This window comes from Elaeis guineensis, chromosome 6 (genome assembly GCF_000442705.2).
Source record: "Elaeis guineensis isolate ETL-2024a chromosome 6, EG11, whole genome shotgun sequence".
In the NCBI taxonomy this organism is placed as follows: domain Eukaryota; kingdom Viridiplantae; phylum Streptophyta; class Magnoliopsida; order Arecales; family Arecaceae; genus Elaeis; species Elaeis guineensis.
In genome coordinates this window covers 2,868,685-2,887,646 of record NC_025998.2, presented here as the reverse complement: position 1 = coordinate 2,887,646, position 18,962 = coordinate 2,868,685, and the positions used below count along the sequence as shown (strand labels likewise).

General features: G+C 38.6%; 1 protein-coding gene and 1 long non-coding RNA gene across 4 annotated transcripts; both read right to left on the bottom strand.

Moving 5' to 3' along the window:
* Nucleotides 1–4,138: 4,138 nt before the first annotated feature.
* On the bottom strand, nucleotides 4,139–4,630 carry LOC140858654 (uncharacterized). The gene is made up of 3 exons (XR_012142238.1): nucleotides 4,510–4,630; nucleotides 4,306–4,424; nucleotides 4,139–4,232 (listed from the first exon to the last, which is right to left on the bottom strand). It is a non-coding gene; the product is annotated as an uncharacterized lncRNA (long non-coding RNA).
* A 5,705-nt stretch (nucleotides 4,631–10,335) lies between these two features.
* LOC105047654 (BTB/POZ domain and ankyrin repeat-containing protein NPR1) lies at nucleotides 10,336–18,295 on the bottom strand. Of its 3 annotated transcripts, none has more exons than XM_010926678.4 (4): nucleotides 17,580–18,291; nucleotides 15,496–16,225; nucleotides 13,825–14,013; nucleotides 10,336–10,830 (listed from the first exon to the last, which is right to left on the bottom strand). In XM_010926678.4, exons 1-4 carry the CDS (start codon nucleotides 18,090–18,092, stop codon nucleotides 10,583–10,585), a joined length of 1,680 nt encoding a protein of 559 aa, XP_010924980.1. In that variant the 5' UTR covers nucleotides 18,093–18,291; the 3' UTR covers nucleotides 10,336–10,582. The 3 variants fall into 3 exon arrangements, with proteins under 3 accessions (XP_010924980.1, XP_010924982.1, XP_073115000.1); XM_010926680.4 differs by lacking the exon at nucleotides 10,336–10,830 and adding an exon at nucleotides 10,837–12,815 and having other exon boundaries at nucleotides 17,580–18,295; XM_073258899.1 differs by lacking the exon at nucleotides 10,336–10,830 and adding an exon at nucleotides 12,834–13,737 and having other exon boundaries at nucleotides 17,580–18,295.
* Nucleotides 18,296–18,962: the final 667 nt, after the last annotated feature.

The following is an 18,962-nucleotide window of genomic DNA, read 5'->3' as shown; positions in this document are numbered from 1 at the left end:
AATTAAAATTGTAATTGAAATTAAAAATAATATTTTAAATAACTAAATTAATTTAAATATTATTATTTAAAAAATATTTTAAATAAAGAAAAAAAGGGAGGAAAATTTAATTTGAATTAAATTTTGATCAAAAAATAAATCCAATGTAAAGTTAAAAAATAAGGAAAAATGTGGAAAAAAAATTATGTAAATTGAACTTTAGAAAAAATAATAATTTTTTAATTAAAGAAAAAGAATACGTAATAGAATGGTAAAAAGAAAAAAATGGAAGAAAAATGAAATTATAATTTAAAATGATAACTATTTTAAAATAAATAAAAAAAAGTATCATAGGAAAATAAAAAAATAACAATAAAATAAGAATTATAATTATAAATTTTAAAGAAATTTAATTTAAATTTAAATTAAAAATTATCATTTAAATTATTATTTTCATTATTTAATTTAATTTATTTATTAAAAATTACAAATACATAATATAAAAAATTGTAAGAAAAGTAGATTTATATTTTTTAGTCGACCCCATGAATCGACTCATGGCTAAAAGAGTTTAACGGCACGCAAAATTTTTGACTGCGACACTCTGTGAGTCGATCCTTTGACTTTCTTTCTGGTAATTTTTATTTTTTAAATTTTTTAAAAAGAGGAAAAGAGAGGAAGAGGGAGAGAGGAGGCAGCTCACCGTCGTGCTGTCGGAGAGACGTCGGAGAAGGGAGAAGAGGGAGAAAGAAGAAGAGGGAGAAGGAGAGAAGAAGGGGGGAAAGGAGAAAACGCCGTTTCCTTCGGTATTTTTTTATTCTTTTTTTTTTCTAAATTTTTTAAATTTTTTTTCATAATTTGTTTAATTATTTGTTTTAATTTATTAAATTTTTTAATGAGGATAGTAATTTGAATGATAATTTTTAATTTAAATTAAAGATAATTTTTTGTTTGAAATTATAATTTCTATTTTATTATCATTTTTTATCTTTTATTTACTTTTTTTATGATATATTTTTTAATTTAATTTATAATTTTTATAATTTAAAAATATAATATTAGTTTTCTTTCATTTTTATGATATATTATGTATTCTTTTCCTTTACTTAAATTTGTAAAGGAAGAAGGAGAAGATCGAGAAGGGAGAAGGAGAAAGGAGAAGGAGGGAAAAAAGGGGTTTGGGGAGGGGAGAGAACGGCGTTTTCTCTTTTTTTTTATTTTTTATTTTTTTTAATATCTTTACTTATATATTTATAATTTTTTAATAAATAAATTTAATTAAATAATAAAAATAATAATTTAAATGATATTTTCTAATTTCAATTAAAATTAATTTTTTTTAAAATTTATAATTATAATTCCTATTTTATTATTATTTTAATATTTTTTTATAATATTTTTTTTAAAATTTATTTTAAAAATTTTATCATTTGAAATTATAATTTCAGTTTTCTTTTATTTTTATCTTTTTAACATTCTATTACGTATTCCTTTTCTTTACTTAAAAATAGACTTATTTTTTCTAAAATTCAATTCAAAGAGCAACATTTGATATATTATTATTTACGTTATAATTTTTATAATCCTTTCAGCATAACATTTTCTCTCCTAATATTCTGAGACACGTTCGAGTATGTGTATCCATATGCACCAATCATAATATCCAATCATTTAAAATTAAATAATATAAAATAAAATCAACATTTAATATTATTCAATAGAATAAAAATGTGAAACGTAAAAAAAAAAATACAACAAATATGAAAAAAATACTAAATACAAATACAACAAAGACTAAGTCCCACAAGAACGTCGCGGCGCCCATGATCATCTGTCGGATCATCTACGGACTGAGAGACCCGTTCAACTCTCTCATCTGGATACACGGATGGACGCCTCTCAAAAAAGTATCATACTCATGTGGCCAACTGGTACCCGGTGATGGCATCTGGGGGATGTACGAAGAAGAAGACGCTGCCATCTGTAGATGAAAAGGCGGTGGCATCTGTGCAGCATCAAATGATGACATATGCGGTGATGGCATATGTGAAGCATATGGTGACGGCGTATAACTCATATCTGGCGCCCGAACTGCTCCATACCAAAGCGCACAGGTATGTGGATCAACACCAATCGCCACCAATGTTCTGAAACCTATTCTCTCCATCTCCCGCAGTATCTGAATCCGCTCGTCCTCATCAGTCGTAGATAAAGCACGACGAGCGTCCAACACGAGATCCGACATAAAATAAGTCTATAAAATAAAAATAGAACAGTTAGTATAAAACAATCAGTATAGTGTACAATATAAAACAAAAATATAACACAAATAACATGAAGTAATTTTTATAATCTTACCAAAAGACGTACAGTAGAACTCTCGCCCTCGTATCCAGAAACTGCATACTGAGACTGTCCAATGACTCGCACCGTAATGCTAAAAAATCAAGTCATATAGTCATCAGTATATGAACGGCCTCTCAAAATAGGATCACCATGAACAATGTGATCTCGACGTGCATCCCAAATATCGATGTACTGTGCATGTATGATACGCCAGTCGATACGAACTCTCCTTCGTCGATCAATACGATGAAGTCCCTGACTGGTATCAAACTGCTCTGGACCCACAACCAATCGAGACGGGACCCACCGCGGGAGAGACGGGGGCTGAGGACCGCCGTCGGGGCGCGGGGGCCCGGCGTGGCCATCGGGATGCGGGGCTCGCCCCCGGGAAATACGGCCCGCCGGCATAACATTTTCTCTCCTAATGTTCTGAGACACGTTCGAGTATGTGTATCCATATGCACAAATTATAATATCCAATAAATTAAAATTAAATAATATAAAATGAAATCAATTTTTAATATTATTCAATAGAATCAAAATGTTAAATATATCAAAAAAAATAGTACAATAAAAATGTAAAAATACTAAATACAAATACAACAAAGACTAAGTCCCACAAGGACGTCGCGGCGCCCGTGGTCGCTTGGACCTTCTCAGGAAGGTCCTCGCCGGCTGCTCCTGCTGTGATGGCTCCTCTCCTATATCAGTGGAGGAGATCTGTTGATCATGCTGCTCAGGAATAACTGATGCTGTCGGATCATTTACGGACTGAGAGACCCGTTCAACTCTCTCATCTGGATACACGGATGGACCTGAAAAAAAAGTATCATACTCATGTGGCCAACTGGTACCCGGTGATGGCATCTGGGGGATGTAGGACGAAGAAGACGCTGCCATCTGTGGATGAAAAGACGGTGGCATCTGTGCAGCATCGAATGATGACATATGCGGAATATGCGGTGATGGCATATGTGAAGCATATGGTGACGGCGTATAACTCATATCTGGCGCCCGAACTGCTCCATACCAAGGCGCACAGGTATGTGGATCAACACCAATCGCCCCCAATGCTCCGGAACCTGTTCTCTCCATCTCCCGCAGTATCTGAATCCGCTCGTCCTCATCAGTCGTAGATAAAGCACGACGAATGTCCAATACGAGTTCCGACACAGAATCAATCTATAAAATAGAAATAGAACAGTTAGTATAAAACAATCAGTATAGTGTACAATATAAAACAAAAATATAACACAAATAACATGAAGTAATTTTCGTAATCTTACCAAAAGACATACAGTAGAACTCTCGCCCTCGTATCCAGAAACTGCATACTGAGACTGTCCAATGACTCGCACCGTAATGCTAAAAAATCAAGCCATGTAGTCATCAGTATATGAACGGCCTCTCAAAATAGGATCACCATGAACAATGTGATCTCGACGTGCATCCCAAATATCGATGTACTGTGCATGTCTGATACGTCAGTCGATACGAGCTCTCCCTCGTCGATCAATACGATGAAGTCCCTGACTGGTATCAAACTGCTCTGGGATGTCCTGAATCTGACCAAACTGCCGCAGGACACGATCGGGAAGATGCCACTCTACCACATCAAAATAAATAAGCGGCACCCTAGCAGTCCATATGTCGTGTCCAACTGTACACATCTACGGCAGTATAGCCAATATCCCATCTGTATATGGCTCCCACAAAAACTGATATAATATAGTTAAAATTAAAAAAATTAATAAAAATTTATAATAGATTATGAATACTGTAAATTGATATTTGTAAAAAATTTAAAATTTACCCGTCTAGATGTATCAAGTAATGTATCCAACTGGCACCTATAAACCCGTGCCACTCTTGTCGATACGTGATGAACGTTGAATGCAACGTTCCATCTGTTTCACAATGTACTAATATTAAATAAATTTAAAATAAAAAAATTTAAATAAAAAAATAATATTTCGATACCTGTATCCTAATGGTCCGTCTAGTCTGAATGGAACATCAGGATCCTGCTGCTCTGATGGCATCTCGAGCAACTGTCGTCGTAATGGACTGATAGTCGGCATACGCTCCCATACCCAAATCTGCAAATTTCAAAAATTAAATAAATAATATATTCAATATCAAATATAATTAAATATTAAAAATAAAAAATTTTAATTCACATACCTGCAATAATACAAGATAACCGCCAATCTCGCTCTGATCAGCATAGGCCCCCCGACACATAGCTCGGTATAGACAAGCTAGTACTGCACTGCCCCAACTGAGTCGACGAGCGAAGTCTAAATCCTTTAATAATGGCAAAAACATCAACTTCATCTTATTCGATGAAGTATCAGGTAACAGAACACCACCTAACAATCGCAGCACCTGACCCCTAACATACTGCTGCACCATCTCCTCCGGTGCATCATCCGCAATATAAAAATGACGATAACGATCATCCAAACACTCAATCCTGAGTCGTGAATGATCGAAAAAATGTGCGTCGGGCTCAAACCCTAACAATCGCAAGCACAAAGCCTGCCACTCCGGAATGGTAAGTGCGGGATCAACTCCGGTAACTGGATCTCCATCAACTAGTAGTCCAGTAAGGATGCTGACATCCTGTAAAGTGATGGTCGCCTCACCAAATGGAAGATGAAATGTGTGTGTCTCTGGACGCCATCTCTCAAGCAAAGCAGTAATAAGACCAACGTCCATCTGTATACGACCGATCCGATATACTCCATAAAATCCCAGATATCGTAAATAATCTAACACTCTACGTGGGATATTCTCTGTCCTCCAGAAATCTGCATCGGATCGTCGTAGACGAAGATGTCTGGACTCCTGTAATAAAATATAATAATTAGATAATGTATATGATTTTTAAAATAAAAATTTAAAGAGTAAAAAAGATTGTAATGCTTACGCCGCCATCTAAAATAGTCTGCGATCGATGATGCTCCTGCAATGTAAGAATACTGCTGTCTCGAGGACCGGGATATCGTGGATCGTAAGCCATAATACGCTGCCTCAAGCAAAATTATCACAGATATATTAAAAACAATAAGACAATATTTTAAATTTTTTTTTTAAATATAATATTTTAAAACAAGAACGAGCGTCGGAATTCATGGACCCCACCGTCATCGCAACCCATCGCATCGGAGCCATCACCACGTGGGGCCCGCCTTCAGCGCACGCGGCCCCACCGACCGTCTGAGCCCACCGCCGAGATGCGGGGCCCACCGTCAGGGCATGCGGCCCCACCGAGAGAGGCGGGGTCGAGGACCGCCGTTGGGGTGCGGGCCCGCCTTGGCCACCGGGGCGCGGGGCCCACCGTCGACCGTCTATGGCCAGCAACCGAAGAGAAGGGAGAGAGAGAAGAAGAGAGAGAAGAGGGCGCGGGGCCGCCGCCGGGGGGGCCGCCACCGACCGTCTGTGGCCAGCCAAGGAGAAGGGAGAGAGAGAGGAAGAGAGAGAGGAGGAGGCCGGGGTCCACCGTCGGGATGCGGGGCCCGCCGCCAGGATGTGGGCCCCGCCTTCGGGAGGCGCGCCCCACCGCCGGCCGTCTGTGGCCGGCGGCCAAGGAGAAGAGAGAGAGAGAGGAAGAGAGAGAGGAGAGGGCCGGGGGCCACCGTCGGGACGCGGGACCCGCCGTCGGGACGCGCGGCCCGCCGCCGGCCGTCTGTGGCTGGCGGCCAAGGAGAAGGGAGACAGAGAGGAAGAGAGAGAGAAGAAGAGAGAGAGGAGGGGATCGGGGGCCACCGCCGGGATGCGGGACCCGCCGCCGGGACGCGGGACCCGCCGCCGGGACGCGCGGCCCGCCGCCGGCCGTCTGTGGCCGGCGGCCAAGGAGAAGGGAGAGAGAGAGAGGAAGAGAGAGAGGAGGGGGCCGGGGGCCACCGCCGGGATGCGGGACCCGCCGCAGGGACGCGCGGCCCGCCGCCGGCCAGCCGTCTGTGGCCGGCGGCCAAGGAGAAGGGAGAGAGAGGAAGAGAGAGAGAGGAGGGGGCCGGGGGCCACCGCCGGGACGCGGGACCCGCCACCGGGACGCGGGACCCGCCGTCGGGACGCGCGGCCCACCGCCGGCCGTCTGTGGCCGGCGGCCAAGGAGAAGGGAGAGAGAGAGAGGAAGAGAGAGAGAGGAAGAGAGAGAGGAGGGGGCCGGGGCCACCGCCGGGATGCGGGACCCACAGCCGGGGCGCACGGCCCGTCGCCGGGACGCGCGGCCCGCCGCCGGCAGTCTGTGGCCGGCGGCCACGGAGAAGGGAGAGAGAGAGGAAGAGAGAGAGAAGAAGAGAGAGAGGAGGGGGCCGGGGGCCACTGCCGGGATGCGGGACCCACAGCCGGGACGCGGGACCCGCCGCCGGGACGCGCGGCCCACCGCCGGCCGTCTGTGGCCGGCGGCCAAGGAGAAGGGAAAGAGAGAGAGGAAGAGAGAGAGAGGAAGAGAGAGAGGAGGGGGCCGGGGCCACCGCCGGGACGCGGGACCCACAGCCGGGGCGCGCGGCCCGCCGCCGGGACGCACGGCCCGCCGCCGCCAGTCTGTGGCCGGCGGCCACGGAGAAGGGAGAGAGAGAGGAAGAGAGAGAGAAGAAGAGAGAGAGGAGGGGGCCGGGGGCCACCGCCGGGATGCGGGACCCGCCGCCGGGATGCGCGGCCCACCGCCGGCCGTCTGTGGCCGGCGGCCAAGGACAAGGGAGAGAGAGAGAGGAAGAGAGAGAGGAGGGGGCCGGGGCCACCGCCGGGATGCGGGACCCACAGCCGGGGCGCGCGGCCCGCCGCCGCCAGTCTGTGGCCGGCGGCCACGGAGAAGGGAGAGAGAGAGGAAGAGAGAGAGAGAGAGAGGAAGAGAGAGAGAGGAGGGGGCCGGGAGCCACCGTCGGGACGCGCGGCCCGCCGCCGGGACGCGCGGCCCGCCGCCAGGATGAGAGAAAGAGAGAGAGGGGAAGAGGGAGAGAGAAAGAGGAAGATGGAGAGAGAGGCGGGAAGAACTCACCGCCGCCGAGACCTCGCCGTCGTGCCGCCGTACCGCCGGAGAGACGCCGGAGAAGATCAAGAAGGGAGAAGGGAGAAGGGAGAAGGGAGAAGAGGAGAAGGAGAAGGGAGAAGGAAGAAGGAGAGGGGAAAAGGGATCTGGGAGGGGAAAACGCCATTCTCTATGGCGTTTTCCCCCTTTTTTTTTATTTCTTTTAATTAAAAAAATATTTTTTTATGAATATCTTATTCCATATTTTTTCTCAATTTTTAACTTTACACTGTATTTTTTTTAATCAAATTTTAATTCAAATTAAAATTTAAATTTTCCACCCATTTTTTTTCCTTCATTTAAATTTTTTTTAAATAATAATATTTAATTTAATTTATTAATTAAAATATTATTTTTAATTTCAATTACAATTTTAATTCTTATTTCTTATTTTTTTAAGTCACATTGATAAAATACCCTAACAAAGAAATTGTAATTAATTTAATTTTATTTTATTCTTTTATGATATATTTTTTCTAATCTAATTTATAATTTCTATATTTTTAAATTTTAATTTTAATTTTTTTTATTTTTATATTTTTTATATTCTACTAGTATTTTTTTTTCTTTTATTTAAAAAATTTTTTAAAAATTTATATTTAAATTAATTTTGTTATTTAAAATATAATTTTTAATTTCATTTACAATTATAATTCTTATTTCTTAAAATTAAAAATTATAAACTTTGTTCTTCAATTACAATTATAATTTCTATTTTTTTTTTAATTCTTTATATTTTTATAAAATTATTTAACCCTATTTTTAAAAAATTTTTGAATCTTTTTAATAAATTTACTTTTTAATTTCAGAAAGTAATTTCAAATAATATATTTATTCCAATTAATATTTAAAATTTTATTTCTTTTAAATTTTGAATTATAATGCTTGTTCTTTGATTATTTAAAAATTTCTATTTTTTTCAATTCTTTATCTTTTTATGAAATTTTTTTAGGTCATTTTTAAATTTTATAAATAAAATTTTTTTAATTAAATCAATTTTATTCTTATAAAATATATTTAAAAAATATTTTTATTTCAATTAAACATTAAATTTTTTTTTTGGTTTTAAATTTATAATTGTTATTTTTGGTGACTTTTTAAAAATTTTCACTTTTCAACTTTTTAACTTCTCATAATTTTTTTACTTTTTAATGTATTTTTTTATCAAAATTTATTTCAAATTTACTTTTTTTAATTCACATTTATAAAATACCCTAACAAAAAAATTGTAATTAATTCAATTTTATTTTATTATTTTATGATATATTTTTTCTAATCTACTTTATAATTTATATATTTTTAAATTTTAATTTTAATTTTTTTCCATTTTTATCTTTTTTATATTCTATTAGTATTTTTTTCTTTTATTTACAAAATACTTTAAAAATTTATATTTAATTTTATTTAGTTATTTAAAATAAAATTTTTAATTTCATTTACAATTATAATTGTTATTCCTTAAAATTAAAAATTATAAATTTTGTTCTTCAATTTCAATTATAATTTCTATTTTTTTCAATTCTTTATGTTTTTATAAAATTTTTTAACCCTCTTTTTAAAAATTTTTTGAATCTTTTTAAAATAAATTTATTTTAATTTCTGAAAGTAATTTGAAATAATATTTTCATTTCTTTCATATTTCTTTCTCTCCTTTTATTTATTTTCTATGATAATTTTTTTTATTTCTTAAGATTTTTTTTACATCTTTTAAAAAAAATTTGAAATAAAAAATCTAAATTAATTTTTCTAATGAATTACAAATTCAAATCTTTATATTTTAAATTTCATTCAAAATTAAAATTTTAATTTATTTACTAATTTCAAATTTTAAAAAACAAAATTTTCTAATTTTCCATTCAAAATGACGTTTTATATTTAAATTAATTTAGTTATTTAAAATATAATTTTTGATTTTATTTATAATTATAATTCTTATTTCTTAAAATTAAAAATTAAAAAAATTTTAAGACAAATATTTCGAATGATGTTTTTCAATTAAATTTAAAATTTTTATTTCTTTCATATTTCTTTCTCTTTTTTTTATTTTCTATGATAATTTTTTTTTTCTTATGATTTTTTAAATTAATTACAAATTAAAATCTTTATATTTTAAATTTCAATCCAAATTAATTTTTTAATTTATTTACTAATTCCAAAGTTTAAAAAACAAAATTTTTTATTTTTCCACGATTTTTTCCGGTGGGAAAATTGAAAAACGCCATTTTGAATGGCGTTTTTAAAAACGCCATTCAAAATGGCGTTTTTAAAGACGCCATTCTAAATGGCGTTTCTTGATGTTTTTTTTTTTTCGGACGATGCCAGCGTGAAAATAGGGGCTGACGTGGAAGGGGAAAAAACGCCATTCAAAATGACGTTTTTCCCATTTGCATTAGTTAGGTAAATAAGTTTCGTTTTGATATATTTTGGTAAAAAAAAAATTTTTTCGTATTATTTGGGAAAAGAACTCCATGGTTTTGGTAATAGCGATCACTCACCATTATTTGGGGATCCGGGCATTGTATGAACCTGCTGATGTAATGATCTGATGCATTTGTATGATGGCTGAAAGGAAACTATTGATTTGTTTCTAATGCCTGGAGGACAAGCACCATTTTCTCAGAGAAAGGCCTCATTTTTTTAGTGAAAAGTTTCTGTTGAATTGATAAGATCCATTGGGTACCACACCAAGGACGAAAAACAAAAATCGTTGCACTGTTTCCCCAACTCCCATCCTGCTAGCTGATATTGAGAGAGTAAGCTAAAACCTTGATTTATGGCTCCAACTTCATATAGGAAAATGATAACGATAAAAGATTTTCTTTTTCTGACTCGATTCTATCGCCATGTGCCATGGTTGTTCCAGAGAGAACATGAAATAGTTTGCATAGGGTTGGAATAATTGAGTTGTGTATATCTAGAGATTCTAGCTGGAACGTTATTTCTAGTGCAACCGACCAGAGAACAGCAGTCATAACTTTACATGAATGGCTAGAATGGTTGCTCACCGATCTTTGAGTACAACTGTGAAGGGAGCATGCATCGTTCAATCATCTCTATGTACATCTCCACCACTAGGTTACAAATTACTTGGAAGAGACACTACACGACTTCATGAAAAAAGAAAATTGAAGTTTGAAGGACCAACATATGATACAAATCAAGGTTCGACAGACAATAGATTAAAGATATAATGGGGAAAAAAAAAAGAGAAAATTGTAACTGTCATTTCTTGGCAACCTTTGCTCGAACAACTCGTACCGATTTGGATGACGGAGAGGGCAAAACAGACTTGGGAAACTCTTCCTTGTCCTGGCTAAATGCTTTCATCATTTCATCTTGAAGTTCCAGGTATCTTCTCTTTCGCTCTTCTGAAGTAATATGCTCAAGACCAGTGAATTCTGATAAGTCATCATCCACAATCTTGTTAAGCACCTTAGAGCACCGAGGGAAGAAGTGCATCCCAACTTCCACTGGTCAATGATAGCTTAGTGAGTATTGCAATACCACATAAAATATGAGTAGTTAGACTAGAAGAATCATTTACCAGACCATTTGAGAATTTCCGACTCCAGATAGAAAGATGAATGATAAGAGGCTAGACATTGTTTTTATGCTCGTCTTTATTCGATGATGTGAGATAAGTAGGTCGTAAAAAGAGAGTTCTATCAATTTTAGCTGGAACTCTGCATGCTATGACAAAAAACAACTGGAAGAAACTTCATAGCTAATCCCAGCACATAATCTGAACTCTATCAATAGCAGAACTCATGCATGTGGCTCCTTCATTCCTACTTGGTTTATAGGACTAACGTGGCTTCATGACAGTTTCTTCAAAGTTGTGTTTTATCATATCATTATCTATAAGCAATCACCAAGTGCAACAACCCAAGATCTCACTCAAAAAGACTAGTCGGAAAATCCTATTTGGATTTCTGATCTTGTATAAGTATCAAAGATCTTCCCAATGAAAAATTAATGTAGGACTAAATACACATTCACACGGATCCTCACATACTCTTCCTGTTTAAGCCTTGACATCTTCGTCAGGTTAAGTGTTTAAATTCATGCATCCATTTATAAACACCACGATTGGCCCATGGTCAGCCCAATGAGACGTGCTGTAGTATCTCCTAATGTACATGAGTTATGAGCTGGGTCCGCTCTGATACCATTTATAATAATCTAGGAACTCATTTAAAAAGACTAGTCAGAAGATATTATTTGGGTTCATCAGTCCTGTATAAATATCTAAGATTTTTCCAGCGAATAACTAACGTGGGACTAAATACATACCTGCACGGATCCTCACACCAAGAGACTAGTTCTGTCACCTTCTGCATGGTTGTCAACAACAATCTACATTGTATAGTACTCGATCAAAAAATAACTAAGAGACTTAAAGGGCTCATCATTAACATGGGCCATCCCATGTGACCTTCATGTTTGCATCAAGTGCTTAGGGAGGGTTCTTAGACCTTCCACTACCATAGGTGAGTTATAAAACTCCTAAGTGATTTGACAACAAGAACATGCTTGTCTCTGCTTCACATGAGTGCAAAGAATCAAGAGAGACGGTAAGGGCAAGAAGAACGTTTCCAATCTTGCCAAATGGGCTATTGAATCATTAACAGAGATGTACATGCTCAAATCATCACAGTTACTTCAAAATTTGAGCATTCTCAAGATAGCAAAAAAATATCTAGAGGGTATAGGACAGTAGGTTCAACACAATATCCTACCTAATAACAACTGCTTCATTCCTTTCAGCATCGTCCTTGACAATTATTTATTTGAGGGGAATAAAGAATTCAGGGTGGGGGATAGTGCCGACACTCTACTTGTCAAAGTGGAGCTCCTTGTTCCCTGGAAGAATGCTACACTAACCCAAAATCTTACTCAAAATTGTAATTCAGCTGGCTTTCACCTTTCCCTTTGCTTCATTATGTGGTCCACTTCACAATGGCAGTTCAAGAGGAGCAATAAGATTGTAACAAACTAGCTGACTTTTGGAGTTAGATTTCTGGCTTACTAAAGCACCAATCATTTCTTAATAACTATATGGTAGTGTGATATTTATCAATCATTTCTGCTCACTCCAAAAGCATCTCAAATGTGATCCCCTCTACTCCATATGTCACTCCTTACTATTTTAGCAAGATGCCTACACGACTAGACTTTCAAATTTGTGACTAAGTTGCCCTTATCCAGCCAAACTTTTAGTGCCCCAACACTACAAGTTTCCATTTATTTGAATTTCACGACTTCCATCTCCAGGTTCCATGTATAACAACTTAGTTTTACATACATACATATATACAACTTAGTTTTACATACAAGTTTCCATCTCTAGATTTGAATTTCACGGCTTCCCCACAAGTTTCCATCTCTAGATTTGAATTTCACGGCTTCCATCTTAGTTTTACCACATACATACATACATACAATCCTTTGATTCCTGCATAAGAAGAAAAGCAAATGGCTTAACATGTGCGGTCTAGCCAAAAAATGACCATATACTAAAGCAAATTTCTCTCTTTCTCGGTCTGGCCCAACTCTCTTTCTGGAGGATCTTGTAATGGTCTAAAACCTAAAAGGTTCTACCATAACTATGATCATATTGTTTTTGATATCTCGTCATATATACACATATATACATATCATCTTTTCCCCTTGTCCCTCTTTGAACTGCTAGTTCAGGCCAGGTCAGGTCCCTAGTTCAATTTAAAAATTTCAGGGGAGCTGAGTAGCAATTCCACTAGTTCAAGGGCCAACTAGTTCATACCTCCACAGACTAGTCAGACTAAGGGGTCAAACAAAGGAACAAACCTTCACTTACACAATACACAGCTGATTTGTAATTTTATAATATATGCCAGAATATTTTTCTACGATCAGATATGGAAATTTTTCTTGCGTAGAGAAGGTAACGAAGTCTGTTTATTAAATACTTGCAGTGATGCAAATCAAGATAAAATCACATTTTCAGATGTTTCTAGAAGTTGATAGTTTCTTGCAAGTCGGTTTAGATACTAAATCATATGATCATGGATCCAGTCTTCTATTGGACAATAGTCAATTATTGGAATTTTTTAGAATTGCAGTTTTATCACTATAAACGGGGGGGAATCATCCCATATAAATTAAAAGAAAAGAGATCATTCCATAATATTGTATACAATTCACACACTGCTATCAGCTAATGGTACGACCAATTGGCTGCCAGAAAGTGGGGGAAAACATTCTATACACTTCAGTCTCATTTCAATATATGTTCTTTTATGGAAATGTATGAATCCATTCCTTTTATATATTTCCCCATTTTCTTTGGTTCAAAAAAAGTGCAGTAGAATCTTTGAAGGTTTCTAAAGTCAAGGTACCTGGTCACCAAATTTGAACATTTTCTTAATATCAATAAAAAATTAATATCACGTGTTTGGAAGGAAATAAGGTGCAGAGACAGATACCTGTTCGACAGAGAGCCCTCATGCGAGATATGTATTCATCCTTCATCTCAAAAGGTGTTCTATCTGAATCCACTGCCATCCTCTGATTGCTAGTAGAGAGGTTTGAAGTGTACTCCAGAGTACCATCCACATGAGCATTGTCCATGGCAACTTTTGCTTCCTTGGGAAATAAGATCTTTGCTAGAGTAACTGCATTAAGATGCAACCAAATCAAACAACTATATTAGATGTCTAAAGCCACACTATCAGCAGAACTTTCTTTGAGCTATCAAGGTTGGTAATAGCACTTGCTGCATAGTTTGGTCATATACATATTTACAATTGTGTTTTATTATTATTTTCAACTGACCAAAGGCTAACTTCTGTCTGATATACTCAACTACAGAAACAATCACACATATTTTAATGTATCCAACACAAATTAAGTCTTATAAGTGATCCTAATACACAAAAATGAAGGTTCATACTACAAACTTCCTTATGAGATGAGAGAGGCATCCATCACAATTTTGAACATATCCAGCACATACCACGTCATAGAAGTGATCCCAATATACTGTAATGAAGATTCATATGTCAAACTCACCTCCATACGCTGGACAGAGTCTTCCATCAAAATTTTCATTAGGTCAGCTTAATCAAAGTTAAGAAAGAATTACATTCATCTCAAAAGCTAGTAGCCTTTGGATTGCACGATAATTACTTGGAGATAACTTCACAATGTTTATGTAGGTTCTATAACAAGTTTGCTGCGTGTAAATAGTTTACCATCTGTGACATTTATATGCTACATGAGAGGGTCATAGACTGATCTAATTGCAAAATAGGTATACCCCAGATAGTTGATTGCATACAAAATGTTGGATTTGGTTTTGTTAACATTATCCTTGGTGCAGAATAGACCCTGTATGATGGCACATTTGCATAGGCTGCAAGCATAAACTTGCATGACTGTAGAATGTCAAACAAATCCTTAATCTATACCCTGTTTGATCCAGGAAGCTGGGGAATATACCAGAATAGACCCCCTTTATTCTGCTTTATCCTGCCAAAATGACTCCTTTGGCTCTATAATAAAGGAGGTTGGGAAGGGCAAAAAAAGCATTTCAAAAAGCTGACAAGCTGCCCATTACTTACTCATTCCACCTAAGCTGGATTACAGTGTACCGCAAAAATGGTCAACTACATCTATTTTGGTTTATCCTTCCATTTGCCGTAAAGTTCACTTATTCCACCAACCAGGATAGAACCATTCCCAAATCAAACAGTAGAGACAAAAATTTGGATTGCGTACTTGCACATGCAAGAATTTTTTCTGTCAACAGTCACAGAAAAATCTAAAGGCAATCTCAAAGCCAACCAGAATAAACAGCAATAAGTCTTATTCTCACAGATACTTGACTGCTGGTTGTTTCCTGATTTCTTCCACAAAATAAAGCACAATACTACATCATATATGACTTGCAAAAGTGAAAATAGTACATGCAGACATGGTCAGGAACTCAGGAATATAACTACACATATTTCTAGATTTGATTGTGTATGCACCGGCCAACAGCTGTGACCTTCCTCTCCAAGTGAAATGTCTCCGGTTCAAACCAGAGTGGTGGTGAATAAACTAATGTATTCCCAAAAATTTAAATAAAGTATTTATGTGCTAAGATAAATTACCTCTAGCTTCAAGATATGATAATCGTTGATGCAGGTCACCGCTCATCATTGCAAGAGGAAGAGACATTTCTTCTCTTCTTTGCTCTAGTACCTCGATGCACAATTTATCATTACAAGAAGCCTTTCCTTGCTGGTTGGGCTTTTCATAATCTATGTATCTGGTACGTCTTTTTGAGATTTGAATTGCTTTCTTTCCATCCGACGTGAGATCAGATGCTCGAGCGCCCTTTGTTAGAAGGGATACAATTATGCTAGGCTCTTTACGCACTGCAGCAATGTGAAGAACAGTGTAACCCCTGAGATTTTTACGGTTAACATCTGCTCGTTCAAGATCCAGTAGCTTTGCTGTAATTTTTGAATCGCAATGTGCGGCTGCATAATGTAGTGCATATGCATCATCTAGACTGGTGTGCCCCTCATCCAACAGCAATTTCACTAATTCAACATCATCTGAATCAAGAGCTCTGTATATGCTCTTCACATTCTTATCTGGGAAACCAATGCTTTCTGGTCCATGTAACCCTGCATCTAAGCGTGACTTCATGATTTGCTTGACGATATCAGGGGTCAATGTCTTTTCAAGGGTTACATTATCAATATCTGACTTGACCACAATTTCAATGCACTTTAGGAGCAATTTTGAACAGGCTTTACCGCACAGATTTGCAACATGTAGAATCACCAGCATGTCATCTGTTGCCACCTTTTCGAGAATATCAAGGAGGTGCCGCTGCAATGGAACAGATATTGATGGTTTACCATCTTTTCAAGGAAGCTAATAAACTTAACGAAGAGATACTAATGCACAAATCTGTGGATGTGACTCAATAATTAAGCAAGCAGGTTAAGTAATACTACATAGGTGAGCTAGCTGAGACATGAAAGCAGGCCCAAAGTGGCCCTGTTCATAGAAATTAAGTTCATCTGTAGATCAATCTAACTTGGTCAAGAACCAGTTGTATTTTGCAAGTGCTGATCACTGTAATGGATAAGTGTCATGACAAATTCCTTCAGCTTTCTCAACATCAAGTAATGTCTTTCCTTACCTTGAAAAATATGAAAAGAGAAACATATTTTAAGTAAAAATATGTTAAAGAGAGAAGATTGTCCCTATTCTTTGATAAGGTGGCAAGGTGAAAAAGCAAAAAAGAAGCAAAAAAAAAAAAAAAGGAAGGGAAGAAAGAGAATTCCAAAAAATTAAAGTAAAACCAGCAAAAAGAGGAAAAAGGACATAATGCCTGGTGTTAATTCTCTCACGTTGGAGACTCCTGAAGATCCATATGAATATCACTTCATAGTGAGTTCTGATTAACAGATAACATGTTCTTTTACTTTTACAGTTCTCCCAAGCACATCCATAAAATTTCCTCAAGAGCATTTCTTTCTTACTCCTGCTTCTAATAACCAAGAGCAGGATTGTAGTTCATTAGAGCAGATATTGTTGTTAATGGGGCTGAAACTGGAGATAAGTTGTTGATAACTCCAATAAGCTCCCATAGTTGATGATACTAGGTAAAAGGGGGGGAACTTTCAAGGAATTCGACTTGGTTGGCCCTTGGATTAAAAAGCTTTTACTTACCTGCCCTAAGGAGCTCTTTGCAGGATCAAATTCAAACGATACCCTGACTATATAGACTGATGCAGAGGATTCTTATTAATACCTGTCTTTGAGTACAAAATTAACCTCCGTAGCGATCCCGTAAATTACTGCCAGTTCCTATTTCTCATATCATTTACACCACTATACTAACCCACTAAAGCAATTCAATCATCTTGAGTCTAACCGAAATTAGCAATTCTCTGATTTAAAGTAGAACGAAATTTTACCAACATGTGATCATAACTTTTAAGACAATCCACCCATGAGCTGCACCCCAATCTTTTTTTTTTTTTTTTAAAAAAGAAATATTCTACTACGCATTGCAATGATTTAAACCACTTAAATCCTCGAACAGATGGAACAATAAACCCGGGAATCTAGCGAAAACCCAACCAAGATTTCATTTTGAACAAAAGCCGTTCCATTAAACCCACTCAAAACCTCGAAAAACAACGACTTTGGGATCCAGAAGATGGGAGCAAACCTGGAAGAGGCTGACGAGCTCGGAGATCTGGAAGGTAGCCGACGCGAAGAGCACCTGGAGCATGAAATCGACGGCGGGCCAGCAAGCAACGTCGTCGCAATCCTCGTCGACGCACTCGCAGACCCCCCTCGGAAGCGGGCCCACCCGGCCGGTGTACACGTAGTCCAGCACCGCGCTCAGGGCCTCGAACCCCACCTCAAAACCCTCGACGAGATCCCCCAGCTCCAGCTCCGTCGCCCCCTGCGCGAATCGCTCCCGGAAGAAGGGGCTCCGCGAGGCAAGCACGCACCGGTGGACGCGGACCTCGCGCGGGGGTTCGCCGCCCGCGGATCCGACGGTGAAGCGGGCGTCGGAGCAGAACTCCAGCTCCGGCGAGAGGCGGAGAGCCCCCAGATGCTCCGAGAGGCGGCGGAGGGCCACCACGTCGGCCGGGCACCGGTCCGCCGCCGGCTGCGGCGGGTCGCAGACGCTGCTGCTGAGATCCGAATCCGCGAAGAGGTAGCTCGCCTCCATCGCTTTCGAGAGACGTGTCCGATCCCCGGACGGTGGAGAAGAGGGAGAACTCGGAGAAGTGAACCAGACGGCTCCTATCTTGTCCGTACTGTTTTCCAGAACATTACCATGGAGACCCGCCTTGTGAGCCAAGACAGATCACCGCCGTCGGTGTGGGGTGGCATTAAAGAGCAGTGGATAAGGTCTCTCAGGCTCGTCGAAACACCAAACACCACAAGTATTGGTGGAGCTTTCTGACAAGGAATAAGTTGGCGTTATTAACTAATGACAGGTCAGACAAAACTGTCATGTAGGAAGCTTCTCTTGAAGCTTGAAATTAAAGTCATGAAGCTCTCGTATATTTCAAATTGCCACGTACGTACGTACGTATGTGTGTGTGTGTGTATATATATATATATACGAAGAAAAGTCATATGGAGCTCTTCTAGATGGTGGTGTATTTCAAATTGCCACGTCTGTTAGTCAATCATATGCTTTTGCCGGATTCAACTTTTCTTTGGCCACTGGACAAGCTCATTGACCGAGAGTGGGTCTATGTGACCATTTTTAAAGGAAGCTGCCGACGTGAACTTCGTCCTTTTGCAAATGGAGCTTGCGACCAGGGATGTTGGATGGTAGACATTGACCCACTGAGAGATGTGGCCACTTATTAATTTAGTGGTTCCACTTTGGAGCAGTGGAGATAGACACGGTGGTAGCATTTTGTTGATTCTGTCTGTACTCATTGATGAGTTCGATCGGGTTTGTATCCTCCGTGCAAATGAATGATGGATCGTGCTTTCATGGGTTTTAAAAGCTTTCAATTTTTTTATTCCATCCATCAGTATAGATCATAAATTATGCAAAACATGATCCAATGATTCACCTCAT